The sequence below is a fragment of the Apiotrichum porosum genome (assembly GCF_003942205.1).
Source record: "Apiotrichum porosum strain DSM 27194 chromosome Unknown scaffold_12, whole genome shotgun sequence".
NCBI classification, from domain to species: domain Eukaryota; kingdom Fungi; phylum Basidiomycota; class Tremellomycetes; order Trichosporonales; family Trichosporonaceae; genus Apiotrichum; species Apiotrichum porosum.
Genome location: NW_021167119.1, coordinates 209,905 through 231,946, shown reverse-complemented (window position 1 = coordinate 231,946; position 22,042 = coordinate 209,905). Strand labels below are relative to the sequence as shown.

The window sequence follows — 22,042 nt, the reverse complement described above, 5'->3', positions numbered from 1 at the left end:
CACACCCGCGACCCAAAGATTGAGTTCTGGGCAAACTGTTTGCTTGACAGGAGACTCATAACGGCGGAGAGTACGCGCCTGACAGACTCTGAGTAGCGCAAACAAGCAAACACACGTTCCGGTGGAGAGCTGGCGCACACTGGTGGCAATGGCGATTGCAACGTCGAACACCAGCTGGCAGTACGCCAGTGCACGTGTCATGGCAGTTGTTCGGATCACAAACCAGGCGCGTCTGGAACCGGTTCCTAGCATTCTGGATGACTGACCACCCCGGCCCAGCGGCCAGCGGCCAGCTGGGCGGTTTGCCCAGGCCGACTTCGACTTCGCGGGGCAGCGTCGCGGCAAATCCAATCTGTGTGGATGCCACTTTGGCTCACCGCGGCTGAATACAGAGCCAACGATGTATGTAACACAGAGGATCACTGGCAGACGTGTAGGTGCATTCCCAAGCGTACGCAAGTGTCACAGCGCACAGTCAACGCTGGCGAACGCGGATTGCGTCCTGGAATACGTAGTGTAGCACTGAGCGGGCGCGGGACAGCAAACGGCTTGGAGACGCTCGGATCTCCTTCGGGGTGTTGAATGCCCGGCGGCGAGCACGCCAGCGTTGGAAGGGCTGTCACATAACCAAGCAGTGGCATTTGAGGCCGATGATGCCTGTTACGGAGGTCGCTGGAGAGGCGATATCGCCCATAACAAGCTGGACACGGCGGTTGAATCGTTGCCCTTAGTGGCCGCAGCTGCGGGAGTGAATAGTGAGTTCAGTAGCGGAGGAAGCGATGCTGGAGGGACCACAGGCGCACGTTGTCCCATACATACCTTACCGTGGCCTGTGACACGGCCAACGAAAAAGCGAGCGTTAGCTAATAGTTAATGTTAATCAGGCACCTGGTTCAGAATCAACACGCCGCGCTGCCGCAATCCAACCACCCCGTCGAGCACGCGCGCGCTCTGTCATGTATATCGTGTGTCATATCGGGGCCGAAATCACGAGCGGGCGGGCCGTTTTGTTTGTCTACCTATTTCCTCGAACGCTTGACCAGGCCGGCAATCAGCACACCAGTGACGGCGGCGGCGCCGGCAATGATACCCATGCCTACGCCAGTCAGCTTTAACAGCGACAACAACAACAGGGGCGCCAGATCTGTACGCACCAATGTAGCCGTCGCGTGTCACGGCCTTGTCGATCAGTTGCCGCAGCGACTGGGCCTGCATGTTCTCGGGCTCGACGGCGAGGAGGAGGTCTGCAGGGTTAGATATGTACGAAGCAGAGGATAACCCACCGTTGAACTTTTTGGCGTACGTGTAGTTGCTGAGCTTGTAGTAACCGACCGCGATGTAGTAGGTGCATTCGCGGCGGTGACTAGGGGAAGCCGAGTAGATCTCTGCAGGAGAGAATGTTGATTGCGATGATGGACGGAGAAAGCCGGAACGAGGTAGGGAGAGTGTGAGGTGGAGGGCGCGCGCAACGTGTGATACGGGCGGTGGGTTGGGCGTGCGGGTGTCGGGATGGCCGGGAGGTCGGGAATGGGGTGAGTGAGTGTGCACGCAGGCGTGGAAAGGTGGGAGTGAGGAGGTTCCAAGTCAGTCACCAGAGAGATGAGGAAGACACCGTCAGCTACATGCGTCTTCCCTCGTCGCCTTCATACAACCCACCTTGCAGCAGCTTGACACCCTCGGTTTGCAGTTCGGACGAACCAGACTTGACAAGTCCCCATCCTGGAGCGTCAGTGTTCTGTTACAATGCCACAGGCGACAGTGCAGTTGCTCGACGAGGTGCACCCGCACCGCTCGGGGCCAACTGACCATAGTTGAACTTGGACTGGGTGGTGACGTGCCCGCTCTCAATCTCCTTGTAGTATTGGTTGCGGAGGACCTGGAGGCCAGAGGTCAGCGTCATATGCACATGGGAGTCATGCACAGCTGAGTTGATGAATCTCCAGCTGCAGACGCCACCGTACACACCTCGAGCTCGTCGTAGCCAAGGGAAGACTCGGCCTCTGCGGCGTATGGCAGGTCGGTAGAGGGCATGGTTGGTAGTGGTGATTAAACGTGTGACGGCGATGCTGTTATAGGTTGGGCGAGTGAAGGATATATGCTGGAATATCAAGGAAGCGAGACGCGCGTTTGGGTGTCGTGGTTGTGAGTGAGTGAGTGGCGAACAAATGAACACGGGCCAGAATGAAATCCACCTGGACGGACCACACGGGCGGCGGTGCTCGCAGATGCCGAACGGTGACGATGGCGGACGGTGGCCAGGCTGGGCGATGAACGGGAGTATATTTCGGTGACCGTGTATTAGCGTAAGCATCTGCAGTTCTATTAAAATTAAATACAAATATTTGCTAATGCAGCCATTAGAAGCTGCCAGAGAGAGAGAGTTCCAAGTTACCGTCACGTGACCAACCCCCGGCTACTGCAGCAGGCGATTTACCAACACCGGTTGGCACGAGCCAGCCAGCTAGCCAGCCAGCCAGCCGGAGCACAAAGGGGTCAGCCAGGTAAGCGGCAAGCGATATCCATATCTGTTTTCTCTCTTGCGCACCCGTCGCGTCCGTTATTTGGATGCATTGAACCGGGGGTGCGTGCGGCCCTGGCCGTTTACCCTTTGATGGCTGGGCAGGAATTTCCAAGGAAAACAGCGGGACAGCGACGACGAAGAGCTGATTAGCGACTAGGACGGGGCTCCCCCGTACAGAGCCTCTGGCTGGTGGGCTTTGCTGGCTGTGGAAATTCACCACCACGGCTTTTCCAATCCGCCCGACGTCACTGGCAACAGCGGTCGCAACAAACGGCCGGGATAGGTCGGTCTCCTTTTGGGCTTCGTTCTTTCCTCTCGACTCTCCTTTCTTTTCATCCATCTCTCTCTCTCTCTCACACCACTCTCTCCATCACAAAGCCCACCATGTACGCTCTCCGCGCCATCGCCCGTCCCGCCACCGCCGCCCTCCGCGCCCCCCGCATGGCTCCCCGCTTCGCCGCCATGCGCTTCCTCTCTAGTGAGTCCTCTCCCAGCCAGCCAGATTACCTGGGGGTTCCGGTCCGAATTCCAATCCACACCAGAACCTGGTGTGTGGGTTCGTGTCCAATGATGGCGTCCATCCCTCATGCCCCGTCGAGCAGACTGAATACTGACTCGCATTCTCCCCCCCACTCCTGAACCTCCGCTGCACCATTATCGTCGTCCTTGTCCAACATTACAGCCCGCTACACCGAGGAGCACGAGTGGGTCACCTTCGACCCCGCTACCAAGGTCGGCACCATCGGCATCACCGACTACGCGCAGAAGGCCCTCGGCGACGTCGTCTTCGTCGAGCTGCCCGCTGAGGGTACCGAGGTTGAGGCTGGAGGTGAGTCGGGAAGACGAGCCCAGCGTCCATCAGTGGTCACGCTCGCTACCGGCTGGCGACTCTTCTTCCAGCCGGAGTGTCGAGTCATTGATCGCACGGTCCACGCCGAGCGTCTGCCCGCTGCGTCGACAGACTCAGCGGAAAGCTTTCGACATCCTCGCAGAAGCTGACCACACCCGCAGAGTCCATCGGCGCCGTCGAGTCGGTCAAGGCCGCTTCGGACATTTACGCTCCCGTCTCGGGCACCGTCGAGGCCATCAACGAGCTCCTCGGCGACCAGCCTGGCCTCCTCAACAAGTCGCCTACCCAGGACGGTGAGTAATGACCTTTGGGAGAACTTGGCGTGGCGATGGATGGGAAATATAGTGGTGGTGCAGCGGGCGGAGGCGAGGTTGAGGCTGGGAGGCTGGCCTAGCCCAACCTGGCAACCAAATCTCCTACACCACCACCGCTTCGCTCCTCCCACCTCCTTCCTCCCCGTCCTCACCCACCTTGAACCCATGCTTACCCTCTCCCTCAGGCTGGCTCGCCAAGATCAAGCTCTCGGACGAGGCCCAGTTCAACGTCCTCCTCAACGAGGCCGAGTACAAGACCCTGTGCGAGGGCCAGTAAATGCATCCCACGCACAACCTCCCCCCGCCATAACATCCCACAACCCCCACAGCCACACACACACAAACACACCACACACAAACGCCAGACGAGCTTATATAAGGGCTTTCTCAACAAATCTTAAAGAAGCTTAATGGAGACCACCGAGAAGAGAACGTAGAGAACGAAGAGAGAGAGAGATTGGGGAGAGACAGGGGAGACATAGGACAGGGAACGAAAGGTCTGTCATTAAGAAAGGCATTTTCGGACATGTTGGAATGTACTCTTGGACACTGAGCTGGAGACGTCGTGTTCATGGGGCCTTGGGGACGCACGAGGGGTGTGTAGCCCACCACGAATAATATCGTCTCCTAGCATTCTTGACACCTGCAGCCAGTGTCAGTGGTCACTGGCCGGTGGGCCTTGCTGAACATCCTCAAACGAAGATGTACCGAACGTCAGGCCACATGTCCCCCTTCTTCAATGACGTTCTGCATCAATTCTTTCTCTTCTATATCTACTGGGTCCTACATGGCCAGAAACTCAGGCAGCAACGACGACCTCCCAGTCGGCGCCGACCTTGATTCCGGGGTTTTTGATCACCACCTTACCGGGCACAGGCTCGCGGCCCTTGACAGGCTTGGTGTACTCGAACTGCACCGCCTCGCCGGCAACAGTGACGGACGACGGCGCGGCCTCGTGTCCGAGAATGACGATCCGCTCAACCTTGACGTGGGCAATCTTCTGGGCCCACGCGTTGGCACCGTCGTACACGACATGGGCGGCGCTGGACAGCTTGCCGGCGCCGTTCTTGCCCGTGGGCGTGTACGAGAAGCGGCGGTGGATAAACTCGCCCTGGGTGTGGGCGAGGGTCTCGCCGTCGTCGAGGTACAGCTGGCCCGTGGCGGATCCGTCCTTGCCCAGCGCGACGGTGAGCGTGAAGGGGTCCTGCCACATCAGGCTCGAGGTGCGGCGCACGCGCTCGCGCGTGGGCACAATGTGTCCGCCCTCGATGAGGAGCGGGAACTGGTCCAGCGGAGTGGCAATGGTGATGTTCCTGGGCTTGGCGCTCGCATAGTACAGCTTGCGGTGGAAGTAGTCATAGTATGGCTGGTCGGCGGCAAGGTAGACGGTCGACTCCTGGGCACCCTCGGCGACGACGGGCTTGAAGAGCACGCCAGAGTCGCCAATGTAGTACTGGTCGTCGATGGCGAAGCCTCCTTCGTCCTCGGGGAACAGGGCGTAATGGGGCCAGATGACGGGGTATCCCTTTGTAGCAGCGGCGTGGAAGGCGTTGTACCAGACGGGAAGCATGGCGTAGCGCAGACGCAGAGCGTCACGCAGGTACGAGCGCGTAGGCTCCTCAAAGAGGTAGGGCTCGCGGCGCTTGGTGTCAATGTGAGCGTGGGCGCGGAAAAACGGCATGAACGCGCCGGCCTGGTACCAGCGGACGAGAAGCTCTGGGGTGGGGTTGCCAAAGAAACCGCCAACGTCCGAGCCAACAAACGAAATGCCGGCAATGCTGTTGGAGAGGAAGACGGCAGTCTCGCCGGCCAGGTGGTCCCAAGTGCCGAGGTTGTCGCCGATCCAGACGGCGCCGTACCTGTGCGAGCCGGCAAAGAACGAGCGCGACAGCACAAAGGGGCGGAGCTCGGGAGTATCACGCACAGTGATGGCGTGCTGCGTCTGGTTGTGGAACATCATACCGTTGATGTTGTGCACGTCACGGTGCTCCCAGCCGCCGTCGTGGATGTTGTCCTTTGGCATGGTAATCTCTGGACCGTCAAAGACCGAGGGCTCGTTCATGTCGTTCCAGATGAACAGCGCCTTGGACGACTCCTTCCACACGTTGAAGCTAAACATGCGTGTCCACCAGTCCCACGATTTGGGGTTGAAGAAGTCGACCCAGACCGAGGATCCGGTCCAGCACCAGCCGTCAAAGTCAGAGTTGTCGGCCTTCTTGACCAGCACGTCGAGGTCGCGCGCGTCGGTGTAGATGCGGAACGAGTCCGTCTTCTTGATATGCGGGTCCACAATGGCAACCATCTGAAGGGGTTAGTCAGATCACCATCGTTGGGTAAATATGTCACAACTCACCTTGCGACCCTTGGCCTCGACCTCGTCAAGCATCTTCTTGGGCTCGGGGAAATGCTTGTGGTCCCAGTCAAAGTAACGGTGCTCCTCGGCATACTCAATGTCGAGCCAGGTCACGTCGAGGGGCATGTCGGCCTTGTCAAACTCGTCCTGGACCTCAATCACCTCGGCCTGGGTGTTGTAGTTCCAGCGGCACTGGTGGTAGGCAGTCGCAAACTGGGGAGGCATCTGGGCGGCACCCGTCAAAGACGCATACTGCTCAAAGAGGTCGACAGGGCGGCGGCCGGGGAGGATGAGGAAATCGACAATACCACTCTCCGAGACCCAGTGGGTGCGCACACCCTCGGGCTGGTGCGTGACATCCACCCACGTCTCCGAGCCGACGAGGTTGAGCACGCCGACAGTGTTCACCTTGCCGTGGGCGTGGACGAGCGGGACAGCACCATAAAGAGCCATGGGCGAGTCGGCCTCGTACTCGAAAATGTCCACGTTCCAGAGACGGTAGGGCTCCTTGTAGTATGCATCCTCACCCTTGGTCGAGGGCAGGGAGAGTGGAGAGGCGTGCTCGGGGAGACCGTAGATGTGATCGGCGTTGGGGAAGGAAAAGTCGAGCGAAAAGCCCTCGGGACCTGTATTGTTAGCTATCAGGCGCAACTGCGCAACGGCTAGCTCACCCTTGGGCTTGGTGTCTGTCCACTTCTTCCAGCGCTCCTCGAAAGCGTCCTTGTCGTCCTCCTCAAACCACGAGCGGTCAATCTTTTCGGCCTTGGGAGCCTGCATGACGGCCTGTGCTGCGTCCTCGGACGACGCAGCTTCAGTACCCTCAGCCTCAGCCTCGTCACCCTCGTCCAGCTGCTTGGCACGGTAGTGCTCGACGTGGAAGAGATCACGGTCATTGAACACAACCTGGTCCATACCGTCACGCTTCATCGTAATCTTGAGGGGCGAGTGGACAATCTCGAGCATGAGCTCCTGAGCAGGACCGGGGCCGTACTCGATCGCGGTCATGCCGTCGACATGGGCAAACTGCACGTCGACGGAGCGCGCAAGGTTGGGTTCAGCGTCGACAAGCGCCCACTTGGCCGTCTCGTTGTACCGCTTCCACTGCGACGCAGAGTCCACCTCGTCGGCGCGGATACGGACGATACCGTCACCCTGCGCGAGCACGTCGACGCGCAGGTTGAACGAAATGTCCGGATACAGGGACGAGGTGAGGGGGAACGTCCATGATGCAGCAGACTGGGTGCCGGGGGTAGCGACGGGGTTGCCGAGGGAATACGGCGAGGCAAAGGCTGTTCCGTTGGCCACGGCCTCTTCCTGCCTCGCAGCGATGGAGCGCAGACGGCGACAGAACGAGGTCTGGTGGCACTCCTTAAAGTCCTCGTGTTTGACTGCTGCGACGTCGACAGCCAACAGGAGCGGTAAAATGGCAGCTAGGAGGAGCCGCATGGTCGATAGAGGTCGAGTTGCAGGCTGCTTGACACAGCTTGCTCGTCAATATGGTGAGAACTGACTTCCTGATGAGGTGGAAGGTGGAGGTTGAACAGCAATGACGCGGGGCGGGAGCATTATTTTCATTAGAAAACGCACTGTTAGCTTTGACTTACAACGCTTCTTAATCGAATTTCAGCCCCTGTTCCTAGTCCGATTACACCATCGATCCTAATGCGACCTTGACCGGCCGACAGAGATCAGAGACCCGCCATAACCAACGCCGTTGACGACATTTCACAACATTTGGCAGCCGACTCGTTTCCTCGTTCTCTCCACTACTCTCATCAGCAATGTCTGTCCGTACTGCCCCTCGCCTGCTCTTGCGGGCCCAGCGTGCCCTCGCCACGCGTCCCATTGCCGCATCGTTCTCGACCGCGTCTCGTGCCGCGACTCTTGCGCGTCCCACACTCGCCTCCACTTCGTTCTCGGTCGCCGCTCGCCCGCAGACCCGCTCGACGTCGTCTACACCGCATGGTGACCCCGGACTTGCGCCTGGTATCGAGTTTCGGTGAGTGTCAAGACCGCTCTGCTCTTTTAGTGGTAGACTGTTGGAGAGACGACCACGTCCAGCGCTTACATTCTGTAGCGACCTGACCGACGCGGAGTACCACGACATTGCCGACAAGGACATGGACATCTTGCACGAGGGCCTCGAGGTCCTGTGCGAGGACTTTGGCAATGGCCAGTGGGAGGTCGAGTATAGCGTGAGTTCATGCAAAAAGGCGAGTAAATACGCCTGCCCTCGCTCGTTGTAGCTGACCACTGCATCTAGTCTGGCGTCATGACCCTCATCGTCCCTCCCCACGGCACGTATGTGATCAACAAGCAGCCTCCCAACCACCAGATCTGGGTGAGCTCGCCCATTTCGGGACCCCAGAGGTTTAGCGTGGCCCCAAGTGGTACCTGGGTGCATCACCGCCGTGAAGGCGTGCAGCTGGGCGCCTTGCTCGAGGGCGAGCTGCGCGAGTTCCTGAAGGACAACGGCGAGGGCCAGGACTGGGAGGGTGTTGGTCTCAAGTAACAACACATCAAGGAGTCGACGATTATAGCAGTACGAGAGACTAGTCCAAGCCGTAGACAACCCTGCAAAGGGGGAGGCCAGCAAGCAACACCACTTTTTTTCCCCCAACTTCAACAAAAGATGTGACATGATGTTACCGTCTAGAAGATACACTGTGTCTACCATTCACCTCTCCGTCAATGGTACTCCGGCTGGAAGAACGGACGCGGGTCAACCCGGAAAACGCACGGCCCAGACTCATCGACCTGTCCCTCGTGTGACCATGGCTATGGCCACCGGGTGCACTGGGCGTGACCGGCGGTGTGGTCGCGAGAAGGAGCAGGCTGCCTTGCGAGTTGATACCGACGGCGAGGTTGGTGGAGGAGGTGCGTTTTATGAGGCGACCTACATGGGCAGGTGGGAGGGCTGGGGCGGCACCGATGCCGATAGGAAGGTTGGGTACGAGAGAGGGGCGGCGTGGTGGTGTAAGAAGAGGGGTTTCTTCGTCCACGACCTCGAGAGAGGTACGGGACGGCGCCTCCGTGGCAACATTGCCAGGGGTGGTGAGGAAGTAGACGCCAAGGAAGGTGGTGGCAATCTGGAGAGGTTAGCTTGGTTCTACGCCGAAGGACAGAAGCTACACTCACTCCGAAAGTAAAGTTGACAAAATGCGAGAATCCAACGTCTTGGAATTCGTTGTACAACACCGCACTGCCTATGATGGCTGAGAGGGAGAAGAAGACAAATTGAGTGGGTATCACCTCCTTGGACTCGAAGCGCATGAGCGCACGATTCAAAAACTTGATCTGGAACACGGACGTGGCCACGAGCACCACAATAGCCGCCCACGCAATGGGATACCGCAGTGCGGCAAGGAACTTTGTCGACACGAGCGACGAGAGCGCCTTGGTGGCCATGACGGTGTATCCGCCAAAGAGGGCACAAACGCCAACGTCGATGCCGATGTACTTGCCGCCCCAGGAATCGCGAGAAGAAAGGAGGGTAAGGGGGACAATGACGGCGATGTTTACGGCCGTGTAAATAATAAACAAAGGGGCAGTTATCGCAGCCCATAGCTCGTCGGGGGACATCTGCAAAAGGATTAGCCACAAAGCCAGGCCGAGGGCAGTGCGGGACCTAGCCTCACTCACCCGCTTATTTGAGTCCCGGCTCGACCACACGACGGTGACAGCACCGAGAATCGCGAGGAGCATTCCCATCACGTTCCGCATGGTAAAGCTCTCCCCCAAGACGAGGGGCGCAAACACACAGTTTGCGATGAGAGCGACGGTTCCCAAAGGGGCAACGACAGAAGCTGGAGCGAATCCGTACGACAGAAAGTTGCCTGCTTCCCCGACGGCCATTAAGCCGAGGCCAAACCACCATAACCGCGAGGTGAGGTATGTGCCCTCCGAGGCAAGCGGTGGTGTATCGGTCCCACTGCTCGAGGACAACGGAATGTCCGTCCGGCCACCATTGCGGTCGGAGCCTGGCAAGCGCGACGCAGGGAGGGGGCGGGTCGTCGGCGTCAGGGGGTCGACGTAGTCGTCGTTGAGAACAAGCTGGTCAATATGGGGTGGACCGTGAAGTGACAGCCGGCCAAACTTGGATGCGGCTTCAACAGCCTGTGCTGCTGCAGCCTTCTCGGCTCCTCGTTTGTGAGCGAGCTTTTGTACTGTCCTGGGGGGGCGGTCAACAACTAAGGCCGACGACGCGCAAGAGCGATGACGTTGTTGCGATCAGGCGTGCTGCGGGGGTGACTCACAGGGCGAGGGAAATGAGAATGTTGCCCGCACATGCGATAGCGACGCCGATGAGGGACGCCTGTGGGTCGTCTGGCATTGCTTTAAAGCATTGCGTGCGCAAGAGACGGCGGTTGAGAAGGTGGAAATGGAGATGCACGACGGGAGAGCACAACAGCGTGAGATGTGGACCGCACGACGAGGCCTGGAATTAGCGGACATTATCTCCGTGTCACGTGGTCGTTTCGAGTCGGGCCGTCGAACTGTTGGTTTCTTCTTGACTGGCATGACTGGCGTCTCGTTACTCAGCTCCCTCCATCCATCTTTCAGCACCACAAAAACGAAAAAAACACAATGGCCGAGTCTACCGCCATTGCCGCCCGCCGCGCCTTTGAGGCATCGCAGCTCATCGACCCCGCAGAGCGTGACGTTGCTCTCGCCGCCATCCGTGACGCTCTCGCCGAGGCTCGCGATGAGGTCCTCGCGGCCAACGTCAAGGACATGGAGGCTGCCGCTCCCCTCGTCGAGTCGGGCAAGCTGTCCAAGTCTCTGTTGTCGCGTCTTGACCTTGGCCGTCCGGGCAAGTACGACGCCATGCTCCAGGGTATCACCGACGTTGCTGCCCTCCCCCTCCCCACTGGCCTGGTGACTTTTGCCAAGGAGCTCGGCCCCGAGCTCGAGCTGCACCGCGTGACCTGCCCCGTTGGTGTCCTGCTCGTCATCTTTGAGGCGCGCCCCGAAGTTGTGGTCAACATTGCTGCCCTGGCCATCAAGAGCGGCAACGCCGCCATTCTCAAGGGTGGCAAGGAGAGCACCTACTCTACCCAGGTTCTCAGCGGCATCATTGCCCGTGCGCTGGCCAAGACCTCCATCCCGGCCACGTTTGTCCAGACTGTCTCGACGCGTGACGAGATCTCGTCCCTCCTTGCTCAGGACAAGTACATTGACCTCGTCATGCCCCGCGGTGGCAACGAGCTTGTCAGCCACATCCAGAACAACACCCGCATCGCTGTCATGGGCCACGCCGACGGCATCTGTGCCGTCTACCTTGACGAGAGTGCCGACGAGAACAAGGCGGTTCGTGTCACGGTCGAGTCCAAGATCGACTACATGGCTGCGTGCAACGCCGTCGAGACTCTGCTCGTCAACGAGAAGGTCGTCAACACCGTCTGGCCCAAGGTCGCCAACGCTCTCGCTGCCGTTGATGTCTCGCTGAAGTGCGATGCTGCCACACTCGGTGCCATTGCGGGCTCGCCCGCTGCCGACAAGGCCACTGCCTCCACCGAGGAGGACTACAGCACCGAGTTCCTCGGTCCCACCATTGCCGTCAAGGTCGTCCCGTCGGTCGAGGTGGCCATCCAGCACATCAACGAGCACTCGTCGCACCACACCGACTCGATCGTCACCGAGGACGAGGCCTCGATGTCGGCCTGGGCCCGCGGTCTTGACAGTGCCAACTGTTTTGTCAACGCCTCCACCCGTTTCGCCGACGGCACTCGCTACGGCCTTGGTACTGAGGTCGGAATCTCCACCGGCAAGACCCACGCCCGTGGCCCCGTGGGTCTCGACGGTCTTGTTATTTACAAGTATGTCCTCCGTTCCAAGAAGGCGGACGGATCCGTCATTGCCGACCACGAAAAGGGCGGAAAGGGATACACCCACACCGACCTTCCCCGTGGCAACCCCCCCTTCTGAGTGTAGAGAGGACGTGACACACGCGTGTAGATGAGCGCGCTCGCATGGGAGGCGCAGTTGTACATGCATTGCATTTGAGACTTGGACCCAAACGTGACAGCGTTCCAACTAGGCCCGTTGTTGACGAGCTCCACATCCCACGACACTGACGGGCGGCGGCTCATGGTCTGCGATGGTTCCTTGCAACACAAACAGACGATCTCTGCCTTTTTTTGTTTTCCAGACAAAAACACTTGCATGCAGACACTATGTAACGCTGATCGCCAACTTCAATCCGAGTCGGACACAATCTCCTCGTCGTCACTCTCCTGGCCGCCATTCGCAGCCTTGAGCTCTGCATCTCCCCAGTCGCCACCGGGGATCTTCTCGGCGAACAGGGCGCCACCAGCAGCCTTGAGCTGGGACCACACCTCCTCGCCGCCAGTCTCGACCAGCTCAATCTCCACACGCGGGAACGACGTGACCAGGCGGAACCCCCATGCGTGCTCGTAGCCTGCGGGAGGCGCGTCGGGGTCGCTGGCCGGGTCGTCCTCTTTGGGGATAAGGCGCGTCTCGGCGTACACGAACAACGGCAGCGTCGACGGCCCAGGAGTGAACTGGTACACGTTGCGGTCGGCGTTGAGGGGCGTGCGGAGCGCGAGACGGACGGGCCCAGCCGAGGGTGGGAGGAGGTGCTTGCGCGCATACCTCCGCCAGTGCCTGCGGTCCTCGACGAGCTTTACGCGGGCCTCGGCATCGCGCTCGTCGCGCTCGCGCTGCACGCGCTCGAGCTCGGCCTGGGCGCGTGCCGCAAGGAGCTTTTCGCGGTCGCGGCGCTCAGCTTCGCGGAACGCCCTGTCCTGCTCTTCGCGCAGATGGCGGGCTTCCTCGAGCGTCAGACGCTCGCGGCGGAGACGCTGCAGGAAAGTGGCGGTACGCGGGAGGATGGAGGTGGTGATGGTCTGGATGATGGTCGAGGACGAGGTGGCAGTGGACGGAGGGCCTTGGACGGTAGATAAGATGGTGAGGCGCGGCGTGCTCGACTGGTGAACCGGCAAGAGAGAGGCAAACGTGAGCGAAGGGTACGTCGTCGTCAGGAGCGTCTGCGAGACCATGTATCCTTCCCGACCTGCCACATCGGCCGCCCAGATCATAATGTCGTGCTCCTTGAGACACTTGACAAACTCGGGGTCGGCAAGGACGTCGCGCTTGAACTCTTCGTCGTCCTCGTGCTCGGCGCACACCAGCACAACCACGCCGACCTTGCCCTGCTTGCGCACGTCGGCGAGGAAATCGCGGTATGGGCCGATCCAGAGGTCAGGTAACGTGCCAGACGCGGCGGATCCGCCAGTAAGCGTCTCGAGATCCCTAACAAAGCGGAGAGATGCTGTCGTGGGGTCTCTTGGTCCAGAAGGAGGCGGGCGGCTCGGTGGGGGTAGCAGGAAACGGGGCAGGTGAGGGAGGAGCGAGAGGGGGACGACGGTACGGACTGGAGAGTGTTAGGGAGGCCCAAGGCAAAGGCAGCGACAATAGCAGGCCATGGGTAGCTGCATCAGGATCAAAGCGGCTGAGAGGCCCATACCCAAGCGAACACCAGAAAGTGGTTCGCTTCACCACTGTCGCCACTGCACACGACCAGACTCACTGAAGAAGTACCATGTCCCCGTGAGGATGGATGCGATGAACGAGAACGGCCACACGAACGTATCCCATACCCCTAGCCCGGCCTGTCCAGGCCGCGGCCGGGGAGTGGTGGTGCCCGATATACGACGGGGGCCAAGCGGCACACCAGATCGGACTGCCAGGTCGCCGAGATCCTCCGCAGCCGCCGAACCCTCGGTCTCGGTCTTGCGTGCCGACGGCGCCGCGCTGCCGCCTGCGCCGGCCGTGTCTCTGCTGCCTTGGGTAGCGCCGCCGGAGAAGATATGGTTCACTGCGAGCTGGGTCGTCAGCCGGAGACCGCCATCGCTTGGGGTTTCTCGAGTCGTCTCTCCGGGGACAGCGGGGCAACTCACCTCGACGTCCCAGCTGTGCTCGCGCAGCACACGCTCGTCCCGTGCACGTGCAGCATCTGTTGTGGACGCGGTGATCGCCCAGAGCTGTCCTAGCGCGTCCGTCTGTGCGGGCGTGGGGGACATGGCTGCGTTGTTGTTGGGGTGAATGCGATGTGGGCAATGTCGACTGCGTGTATTGTCTGGCTCGGCGACGTAGACAAGATGGTGCCATTTCAAATGACGTTTCAAACGTTTGTAATTGACATTACAACGTCGACGTGGCCGCCTATTAAGCGTCTCATTAGAAACGTCATGTGCGTGCGGGGCCCAATCGACCGTCCATCACGGCCATCACACACACGTCGAGAACAAACAGCGAGCAACCACTTCGCACCGTCCATCACCCACTACAACACATACCCGCATGTCTGAAGAGTTTAGAAGGTCGCTGAAGAATAGGCTGCCGCCAATGCTCCCGACGCGTGCGCCGTGGGCCGACCCTTCAGCCACTCCACAGGAGGAGGAAGAAGACGACGACGAGGAGGAGCTGGCAGACGACGTCGGCGAGATGTCTAGACGGTAAGCTTTAATGCCTGCCTGTGCCCAAGCTGACCACCAGATTCTCAGTCCGTACAGACGTTTCGCCCCTCTCTGCCTCCCAGTTCTTTGAACAGGCGCTGGCAGTCACGCCGCCAGGCCGCGACGCGACGTTCCGCGTCTACCTGACCCCACCAACACCCGGCGCCGCTCCGTCCAAGACGAACCCGTTCGGCACATACGTGATTGCGCACCACGGCGCTGGTGCATCGGGTCTCAGCTTTGCCGCTTTGGCAAAGGAGATCAAGGCGCGCGCGCCTGACCTTGGTGTGCTCGCGTTTGACTGTCGCGGCCATGGTGCGTTACTTCCTTCGTGGACCGGCCTAACGCTCAGGCAAGACGACGGTCGAGAATGGAAGCAGCGACACGGACCTGTCGCGCGATACTCTCGTGGCCGACTTTACTGCGCTGATTGAGCATGTGTTCCCCAACCCGAAGGAATCGCCTTCCCTTGTCGTGGGTTACGCCGTGCTGCTGGCCGCCTGGCACGCTGACTCTCTCCAAGCTGGTCGGACACTCGATGGGTGCTGTCCCAATCCTCGCGGCCACTCCAGTCCTCCAGAAGAATGGGTACAACATTCCAGGTGTGGCTGTCCTGGACGTTGTGGAGGGTGAGCTTCAAGTAGATCGCCGCAGCTGACAGCAGGAACCGCCGTCGAGTCCCTCCCGCGCATGAAGGGTATCCTGGGCAAACGCCCGACCTCCTTCCTCTCGGTCCCAGACGCGGTCCAGTGGCAGTAGGTGTTCTAATTGCTCTCATCTCGCTGAAGCACACCCACTCACTCTCAGTCTGGCGTCGGGCTCTGTCCGAAATGCGGAATCCGCGCGTGTGTCTGTCCCAAGCTATGTCGTGCCCATTCAGAGTGGAGCCGGACCGGACGATAAGCAGCAATGGCGTATCGACCTTCTCAAGACAGAACCGTACTGGGCAGGTATGTGGAGCTGGTACACCGGGAGAAGGAGGGCGTGGTGCTGACGACGTGTTTAGAATGGTACGATGGACTGAGTAACCTCTTCCTCACGGCGCGGTGTGCGCGGCTCCTTGTTCTCGCGGGACAAGAGAGGCTCGACCGTGAACTCATGGTTGGCCAGATGTGAGTTGTGCAACGCGTCGGTGGCGGCTGACCAGCTCTCAGGCAGGGCAAGTTCCAGCTGGAGGTCATGCAGGATGTTGGCCACTTTTTGCAAGAAGACGACCCGGCCACCCTCGCGACGACCTTGGTCGCATTCTGGAAACGCAACACCCAAGTCCTCGTGCTCCCGCCCAAGATTGGGGCGCCGGGCGGACTGGGCGGGCCCTCCGTGTCCGTCAAGCATGTTGGAGAGAGATAGAAGCCTCCATCGTTTAGGGACTATGCTCCGGCCGTTGACGACGAGCGGACGGCGGACGGATAGGAGAGATGATAGGCTACGGCCGTGTGCAGAAGTGATTCACCGACCTGCCGCCGAGGTCATATGAGCAGCGGTTGGCGAAGCGCCCCCCTGCCAGGACAGGCACTGGATGGAGCTTGATATCGCTGATACCTTGCTGCTTACTTCTCACCATGGTACTGATCCTGTGACCAGCACAGCGGTGCCGGTACGGGCCGGTCCGATATTGGTGGGGGTGGAGTGATGGTGGCGCGGAGGAACGTACCCAAGAGGCCAAGAGGCGTGATGCAAAGCCCGAAAGAAGCACGGGGGGGGCAGACGCTGTGGAGGCCCTCGTCAGCCCCAGTTCACGTTGCAAGTGCTGTACAACGCGCCACACCCGGTGCCGGGTGGGTGCCACCGGGTCCTGCTGCCACGCCTCATTGAATCATAACCACGACTGCTACGTGAGTACGTGATCGTTCCCCGTTGCAGCCCCGGCGGCCCCGAGCCATACCGAGCTGCGAAGCGGCAGGGTAGCCGAGGTGGCGGTGGCGAGCTGCACAAACTGCCAAGAGGAGCAGGACGGCAGTCGGTGCACTGATGGGCAATGGCGCAACTAGTGTCAAAGAAGAAAAACGCCAGTGACGCATGACCCAGGTTCGCGCACGATCGCCCGTCACCTGCTCCCCTCGCCGTGCGTCATCACATCAGCTTCGCGTGTCCTCGTCAGCCCTCGTTCTGTTGGGTCAGAGGACGGTCGCGAGTGCGGACGTCCGATGATTCACTGGGGGCCGTGGTCACGGAGTGGGAGCAGTGCGCGCGTATCTCGGGCTGGTGTCTCCTCTTTCGGGATGGGCAGTGGTGGAGAAAGGGCTGTCTGTCTGTCTGTCGATCGGCGATCACCATATGGGTCCTCATGTCGTCAGTGGGATGAACTCGGGTCGTGGCTTAGCGGCAACAGCAACAGGGGTAACGGCAACACCAGGCTGCATGACAACTAAACACTAATGGATTCAAACAACTGGCGCCTCATGTGCCCTCGGGGAGGGGACATGGGCTTCGTAACTAAGGCGATACAATATGAATGGGGGGTGGTGAAAAACGGTGCTGGTGCCGGGGGGATGGCAGATGCGGGTTCTCGTGCGTTGATGTTTCGTGCTTGTTCGTTCATGATAGCTTCTTTCCTTGCTCTTTCTTTCGTTCGTGCGTGTGGTGCGTGTGGTGCGTGAAAAACAGAAGACCCAAAAACGCGATCTTGAATTGCGTCTTGCGTGCCTCTTCTTGTGGAAGCGTGCGGAATGTGTTGCACGCGCTAGGGCACAGGGTGTGTGGGGGTGTTTGCAGTATGTGTAGTATGTGCACGTGTGCCAGGGGACCACGCATGCAATACAGCACTCGACGACAAAGCCCCACGACGACCACAGTCGCCTAGTAGCGCTTGAAGCAGAAGATGCAGTGGGTGATGTTGGACAATGACAGGATGTGGCAAGGTTCTGCAACGGTCAGCTCGGGTTGGTGGCAATGGGGTGGTGGAGGGGAGCAGTGGCAACTCACGGCCCTTGTTCTGACCCGAATAACGGTCACCGGGGCAAGTGTCGGCAGCGGCCATTGTTGTAGGGGGTTGGTAGGTGGTAGGTGGAGGTGGTAGTTGTAAGAGGGTGTGGTCGCTTGGACAAGTTGTGGTAGTGGTAGAGTGCTCGAGTAGTGGGGGTTGGGTCGGTTGTGTTGTTGCGTTGAGGTGGGGGGGGGGATAGTCTTTATGAACGTCCCAGGGGCGTGCTGTATATGTACTCGTCTGCACACCGACCCCCGGCAAAGCACGCAAGCACTGGGTCAGCAAGGCCCAGTATGCCGACACCTGTCGAGTACATTGCACCGTCAGGCCCGAACCCGAACGGCGGGCTCGTCCGGCGCCAGTGTCGGCACACCACGCACGCACGGCGCGCACAGCACGCGTGACCCGACTCGAACAGTCTCGTCTGCGGAGCGGACACGGCGCGCCGCCAGAGACAGAGAGAGTCGCGAGCGAGCAGAGCAGCAGCGAGAAAAACGCCACCGATACGATAGCGAGTCCTTGATGCATTGATGCTGCTGGGGGCCCCCCTTGTGCACAACCGCCCCCTGTCGTGTACCTGTCTGTCTCGTACGCGCGCGCTCGGCACAAACGCTCTCTGGGTGTGATGGCGGCTGCCGACTCGCACTCTGAAAACGCCACAGGATGTGTGGTAATACCCCGCACACGTTGACCCAGAAAGGGGGATAGATTGGTCCGTGGAGCAACCTCCATCGACAATCTCTGCCCGACGGACACACCCACACACACTGCTGCTGCTGCTGCTGCCCACCCTCCTCTGTCGGCCTGTTCAGTCCTGTGGGGCCTGTTGCAATCTGCATGGGACGATGCCGTGCAGGAACTGTCTGCTGTTCTGAAATCACCCCCTTGTCTCCTCGCCACATAGCGCGTTGGGGCCCGATGTGACACCCGAGATTCATCGCACCCACCCGTCTCGCGTCTGACATGCAGAGCAAAGAACAGCCCACATTGGCTGCAGATTCGCGACGCGAGGGGGATTGGGGGGGGGGGGGGGGCGACGACCTGCACCGCTGCGGTGGCGTCCGTGGCTGCCAGGTTCCCAAAGGTCACGGCCGTCGGCTGCAGTCTCGTTGGCTCTTTGCGTCGCTTGTCACGGCCGCCACCACTCTTGTCGGCATGCATGCCATATCGTTTGCCGAGCCGGCCAGCAAATCAGCCCGTCTGCCGCCATCGCCGGGTCGTGCGGCGTCAGCACCGCGACCTGGGTACGCATTGGTCGACGAGACCGGGGTTTCTGTGATATGAACACAGGGGGTGGAAGAGGGGGGCCGGAATGTGGCGTTCCTCGCACGCGCTGTCGACTCGATCTCGTTGGATCGTTGGCGCCGTGTTGGTGTCGTTCCAATGAGCTGCGGCCGCATGAACACACCCTGTGCTTGGTCGCATGATTAGAGCACTACCGGTGCTATCAGCCCTGCGCCGCCGTTTCATCCAGTCACATTAAAGAGCGAAAGGACACCTCGCAATGGAATAAAATAAAATAAAGCAAAATAGGACACGCGTCGCCGTAAACACCCGCATGAAAACAGTCCAAACATGACAATCGACTCGCATGCTCGCACCAGCCCAAGCGCATGTCCGCGTCGTTCCGGCATTGGGGGGTTGCTTTCACAATGGTACAACGGGGCACATGGAGTGTTCATGCAGATGGGTACGCGCCTGGTCACCTGACTCGCTGCATGCCAAGCGCAGAGCAGTGCAGTGCATGCACAGTGTGGTGTACACGATCAGGAGCCTCGACGTCTGTACCTAAGAATCCAAGACACTCAGGGCGACGCGACGCGTGGCTGCTTTGGCAGTATGACGGCAACACGGCTGCTTAGCTGCACTTGGCACTTGTACCAGTCGCCACCTTGGCACTCCTGGGGCCCTTCATTCCCTCCTCCACCACGGCCGGCCCGTTTCTCAATGCCTCGGTCATGGCCACATGAGCGTGCAAAGCGTGCGAGAGCGGGGCACAGCGGAACCCCGACCCCCAGTTCTTCCAAATAATGTTGTCCTACTAGAAAACACTCTGCCACTCCCACTGGCCACTGGGCGACCCTCCCGGCCATCCCTGTGCATGAATACTTACCCTCATGGCAACGCGTGGGGGCTGTGGGGCAGGTTTGGGGCACCAAAACGTGTGTTCTGTGCGCGCTTGGAAACGAAACGAGGCCATGGTGTGCGCGTTCACAGCACCCGTCGGACAAGCCGTTTGTCGGAACTCGGAACAAGCGACGGAAGGAATGTTACTAACACTGGTCGACAGATGCGTTTTTGCGGTGTTTGCACACGTTTCAGTGCTTGCCAAAGGTTCATCACATGCCACCCTAAAACTCGGCTCGCAAACAGCCATCTCTGGGACACATTGTCCGCCTTCCACACGCTAAGACGGGCCTGAGGTAGTCTGGCTCGACTGGCGCAAGTGTTGGGCTATTGTTCATGACGCAAGAGCCACACATGGGGCGATACCCGACAGCGATAATGGTCCGCTACAGGAAGGGTCTGTAGACACTTGGCAGGTGACGGGCCTTGTTCATGGCCGTCTGACAAGGATACTAACTGCACAGACTCTACATGACGTAAGGACAGCTTTTGGCCTAGCGCTGTCGATATGTGGCGGTGTCGGTCTTCGTTCGGGCCATCATCCTGCCGGCCGGACGACAAGGACGAACACCAAACGAACGTCAGACGAACGTCTGGGCAATCCGTTTCCCACTCTCGACCACTGAAGCTCCACTGTTGAAGAGGTTTCTGTTGAGCAGAGGACGTGGACGGCCCGACAGCGTCGCCGAGGTTGAGAGTCCTGCCACTGTTGCTTGTGGGTACCTGGATGAACCGTTCAGCGACGACACACTTGGACCCCGACTGTCAGCACTGCTGGCCTCTTCAGAGAGGATCAGTCGCTCGCCCTTGTCCCCGGCCTTTCGCTGTACCCGTGACCACAAGCCTGGCATCTTCTCTACTGAGCACTGTACAAAACACAACGTCCCTTCCTCTGCACCTTAAAGGCTGCACTCGTACTCCCAGTCCTCCTTGAGGTCCTCCTCGACCATCTTGACGACGTCGGGCGAGACGGGGCCAAGGGGGAGACGGGCATAGCCGCCGAGACCCTTCTGGACAAAGTGGTCGAGGGCGTGCTTGGTGCCCTGGATGCCGGCCTTGACAATAATGTAGTCGCTGCGAGCCACACGGTCCTGGAGGATCATGGCCTCTGCGAGTGCCGTCTGGTCGCCCGCAAGACCCTTGAGGGCGGTGGTATACAGCTTCTGCATGGTCTTGGGGAACACGTTGCCGGTACCGGTGATGCAGCCGGTGTGGCGGGCGAGCAGGGCCGGGACGAGCGACTCGGAGAAGCCGGGGAGCACCTGGAAGGCTCCCGACGCAGAGACCGACTGCAGGTACTGGCCGTGCTTGGCCAGGTAATCCTTGGACTGGGTGTGGGCGGCCAGGCGCTGGCCCTTGCCGATCATCGCGCAGGTGAGCTTGGCGCCAAAGCAGTTGGGGTGGTTGGACAGCTCGATCAGCTCGTCAGAGTTGAGGTCGATGCCCGCAGCAGCGCCACTGGACAAGCGTCAGCTGCCGCAAGAGTGTGGTTGTGCAAGCTGTCTGTCTGTCTGCACTCACGGGAAGTTGTAGATCATGACAGGGAGGGGCGACTCGTCCATGACCTTCTTGAAGAATGCAACCACCGCGGCGCGGTCACGGCCCATAGCAAACGAGAAGTAGCCTGGGATGATGACGATGGCCTGAACATTTCGTCAGCACTTGCGTTGCGTGTTCCCAGCAGCCTGTTCAACAGCCATCAACTCACGTGGGTGGCACCGGCCTTCTTGGCCTCAATGGTGATGCCGATGGTGGTAGCCGCCGAGCCACCTGAGAGTCAGCGCAGTCAACAGTACCGAATAGTGCAGGCACTGTACAGGAATGGCTGCCTCGGTGTCCTCTGCAGCCACTCCCACGCTGCCTGCACAGCTGCACAGCTGCACTGCTCCACCACTCACCACCAGTGCCCGCCAGGAGGGGACGGTCGGCGAAACCATTGTCGTCGAGGGCCTTGCGACCGGTCTGGATGACGAGGAAGCGCTCAGCAGGCGAGAGGTGCGAGGCCTCGCCGTTGGTGCCGAGGAGGACGATTCCGACGCCGGCCTTGGCGAGACGGACGACCTGGGCAGCGAGCGCCTCGGTGTCGACGGTCTCGTCCGCCTTGAAGGGGGTGGTGAGGGGGACGGAGATTCCGTTGGGCCAGGCTGCGCTTGCTTGAGTCATGATGGATGGGGTTTCGGTGAGGACAGGAGCGGGGGTGGAGAGTTGGTGAGTTAGTGGGTGAGTGAGAGGAGAAGATGAAGGAAGCGAGAGGAAATAAACCGTCGTTGCCGTGAGCACGGCAAGGGCCAGGTGGGCGCCCGCACCCTCGACCCGGCGGAGCAACGGTTCAGCACGGCATTGACGGGCTGCGTTGCCGCGACGAGACGCAGCGTTTGACCCAGCCCACGACCGCATCGTCGTTTTGCAGCCAAATGGCCTGGTGGGCGGTAGTGCGACTGCCGCGGGATGCCGCGTGTAGCCGGCCGTCC

General features: G+C 60.1%; 9 protein-coding genes across 9 annotated transcripts; 4 read left to right on the top strand and 5 right to left on the bottom strand.

Annotated features, from left to right (window-relative positions):
- Positions 1–1,019: 1,019 nt before the first annotated feature.
- FIS1 (mitochondrial membrane protein) lies at positions 1,020–2,031 on the bottom strand (the record flags this gene model as incomplete). Its single annotated transcript, XM_028617865.1, has 6 exons — positions 1,020–1,096; positions 1,155–1,244; positions 1,284–1,385; positions 1,657–1,719; positions 1,807–1,876; positions 1,966–2,031. The coding sequence occupies 6 exons, from the start codon at positions 2,029–2,031 to the stop codon at positions 1,020–1,022; spliced, it is 468 nt and encodes a 155-aa protein (XP_028473543.1).
- Positions 2,032–2,905: 874 nt separating this feature from the next.
- On the top strand, positions 2,906–3,962 carry EHS24_002120 (uncharacterized protein; the record flags this gene model as incomplete). Its single annotated transcript, XM_028617864.1, has 4 exons — positions 2,906–2,999; positions 3,204–3,350; positions 3,533–3,664; positions 3,871–3,962. 4 exons carry the CDS (start codon positions 2,906–2,908, stop codon positions 3,960–3,962), a joined length of 465 nt encoding a protein of 154 aa, XP_028473542.1.
- A 522-nt stretch (positions 3,963–4,484) lies between these two features.
- EHS24_002119 (uncharacterized protein) lies at positions 4,485–7,484 on the bottom strand (the record flags this gene model as incomplete). The annotated part of the gene is made up of 3 exons (XM_028617863.1): positions 4,485–5,987; positions 6,039–6,664; positions 6,710–7,484. 3 exons carry the CDS (start codon positions 7,482–7,484, stop codon positions 4,485–4,487), a joined length of 2,904 nt encoding a protein of 967 aa, XP_028473541.1.
- Positions 7,485–7,819: 335 nt separating this feature from the next.
- On the top strand, positions 7,820–8,550 carry FRR4 (Mitochondrial chaperone Frataxin; the record flags this gene model as incomplete). The annotated part of the gene is made up of 3 exons (XM_028617862.1): positions 7,820–8,037; positions 8,116–8,233; positions 8,302–8,550. 3 exons carry the CDS (start codon positions 7,820–7,822, stop codon positions 8,548–8,550), a joined length of 585 nt encoding a protein of 194 aa, XP_028473540.1.
- Positions 8,551–8,690: 140 nt separating this feature from the next.
- On the bottom strand, positions 8,691–10,371 carry EHS24_002117 (uncharacterized protein; the record flags this gene model as incomplete). The annotated part of the gene is made up of 5 exons (XM_028617861.1): positions 8,691–8,702; positions 8,756–9,127; positions 9,177–9,620; positions 9,681–10,209; positions 10,295–10,371. 5 exons carry the CDS (start codon positions 10,369–10,371, stop codon positions 8,691–8,693), a joined length of 1,434 nt encoding a protein of 477 aa, XP_028473539.1.
- Positions 10,372–10,625: 254 nt separating this feature from the next.
- On the top strand, positions 10,626–11,966 carry EHS24_002116 (uncharacterized protein; the record flags this gene model as incomplete). The annotated part of the gene is made up of 1 exon (XM_028617860.1): positions 10,626–11,966. One exon carries the CDS (start codon positions 10,626–10,628, stop codon positions 11,964–11,966), a length of 1,341 nt encoding a protein of 446 aa, XP_028473538.1.
- A 269-nt stretch (positions 11,967–12,235) lies between these two features.
- EHS24_002115 (uncharacterized protein) lies at positions 12,236–14,083 on the bottom strand (the record flags this gene model as incomplete). The annotated part of the gene is made up of 3 exons (XM_028617859.1): positions 12,236–13,434; positions 13,591–13,885; positions 13,961–14,083. The coding sequence occupies 3 exons, from the start codon at positions 14,081–14,083 to the stop codon at positions 12,236–12,238; spliced, it is 1,617 nt and encodes a 538-aa protein (XP_028473537.1).
- A 280-nt stretch (positions 14,084–14,363) lies between these two features.
- Positions 14,364–15,868, top strand: PPE1 (Protein with carboxyl methyl esterase activity; the record flags this gene model as incomplete). Its single annotated transcript, XM_028617858.1, has 8 exons — positions 14,364–14,518; positions 14,559–14,833; positions 14,871–14,992; positions 15,042–15,147; positions 15,183–15,273; positions 15,326–15,468; positions 15,525–15,630; positions 15,673–15,868. 8 exons carry the CDS (start codon positions 14,364–14,366, stop codon positions 15,866–15,868), a joined length of 1,194 nt encoding a protein of 397 aa, XP_028473536.1.
- Positions 15,869–20,470: 4,602 nt separating this feature from the next.
- On the bottom strand, positions 20,471–21,734 carry EHS24_002113 (uncharacterized protein; the record flags this gene model as incomplete). Its single annotated transcript, XM_028617857.1, has 4 exons — positions 20,471–21,029; positions 21,093–21,214; positions 21,280–21,341; positions 21,470–21,734. The coding sequence occupies 4 exons, from the start codon at positions 21,732–21,734 to the stop codon at positions 20,471–20,473; spliced, it is 1,008 nt and encodes a 335-aa protein (XP_028473535.1).
- Positions 21,735–22,042: the final 308 nt, after the last annotated feature.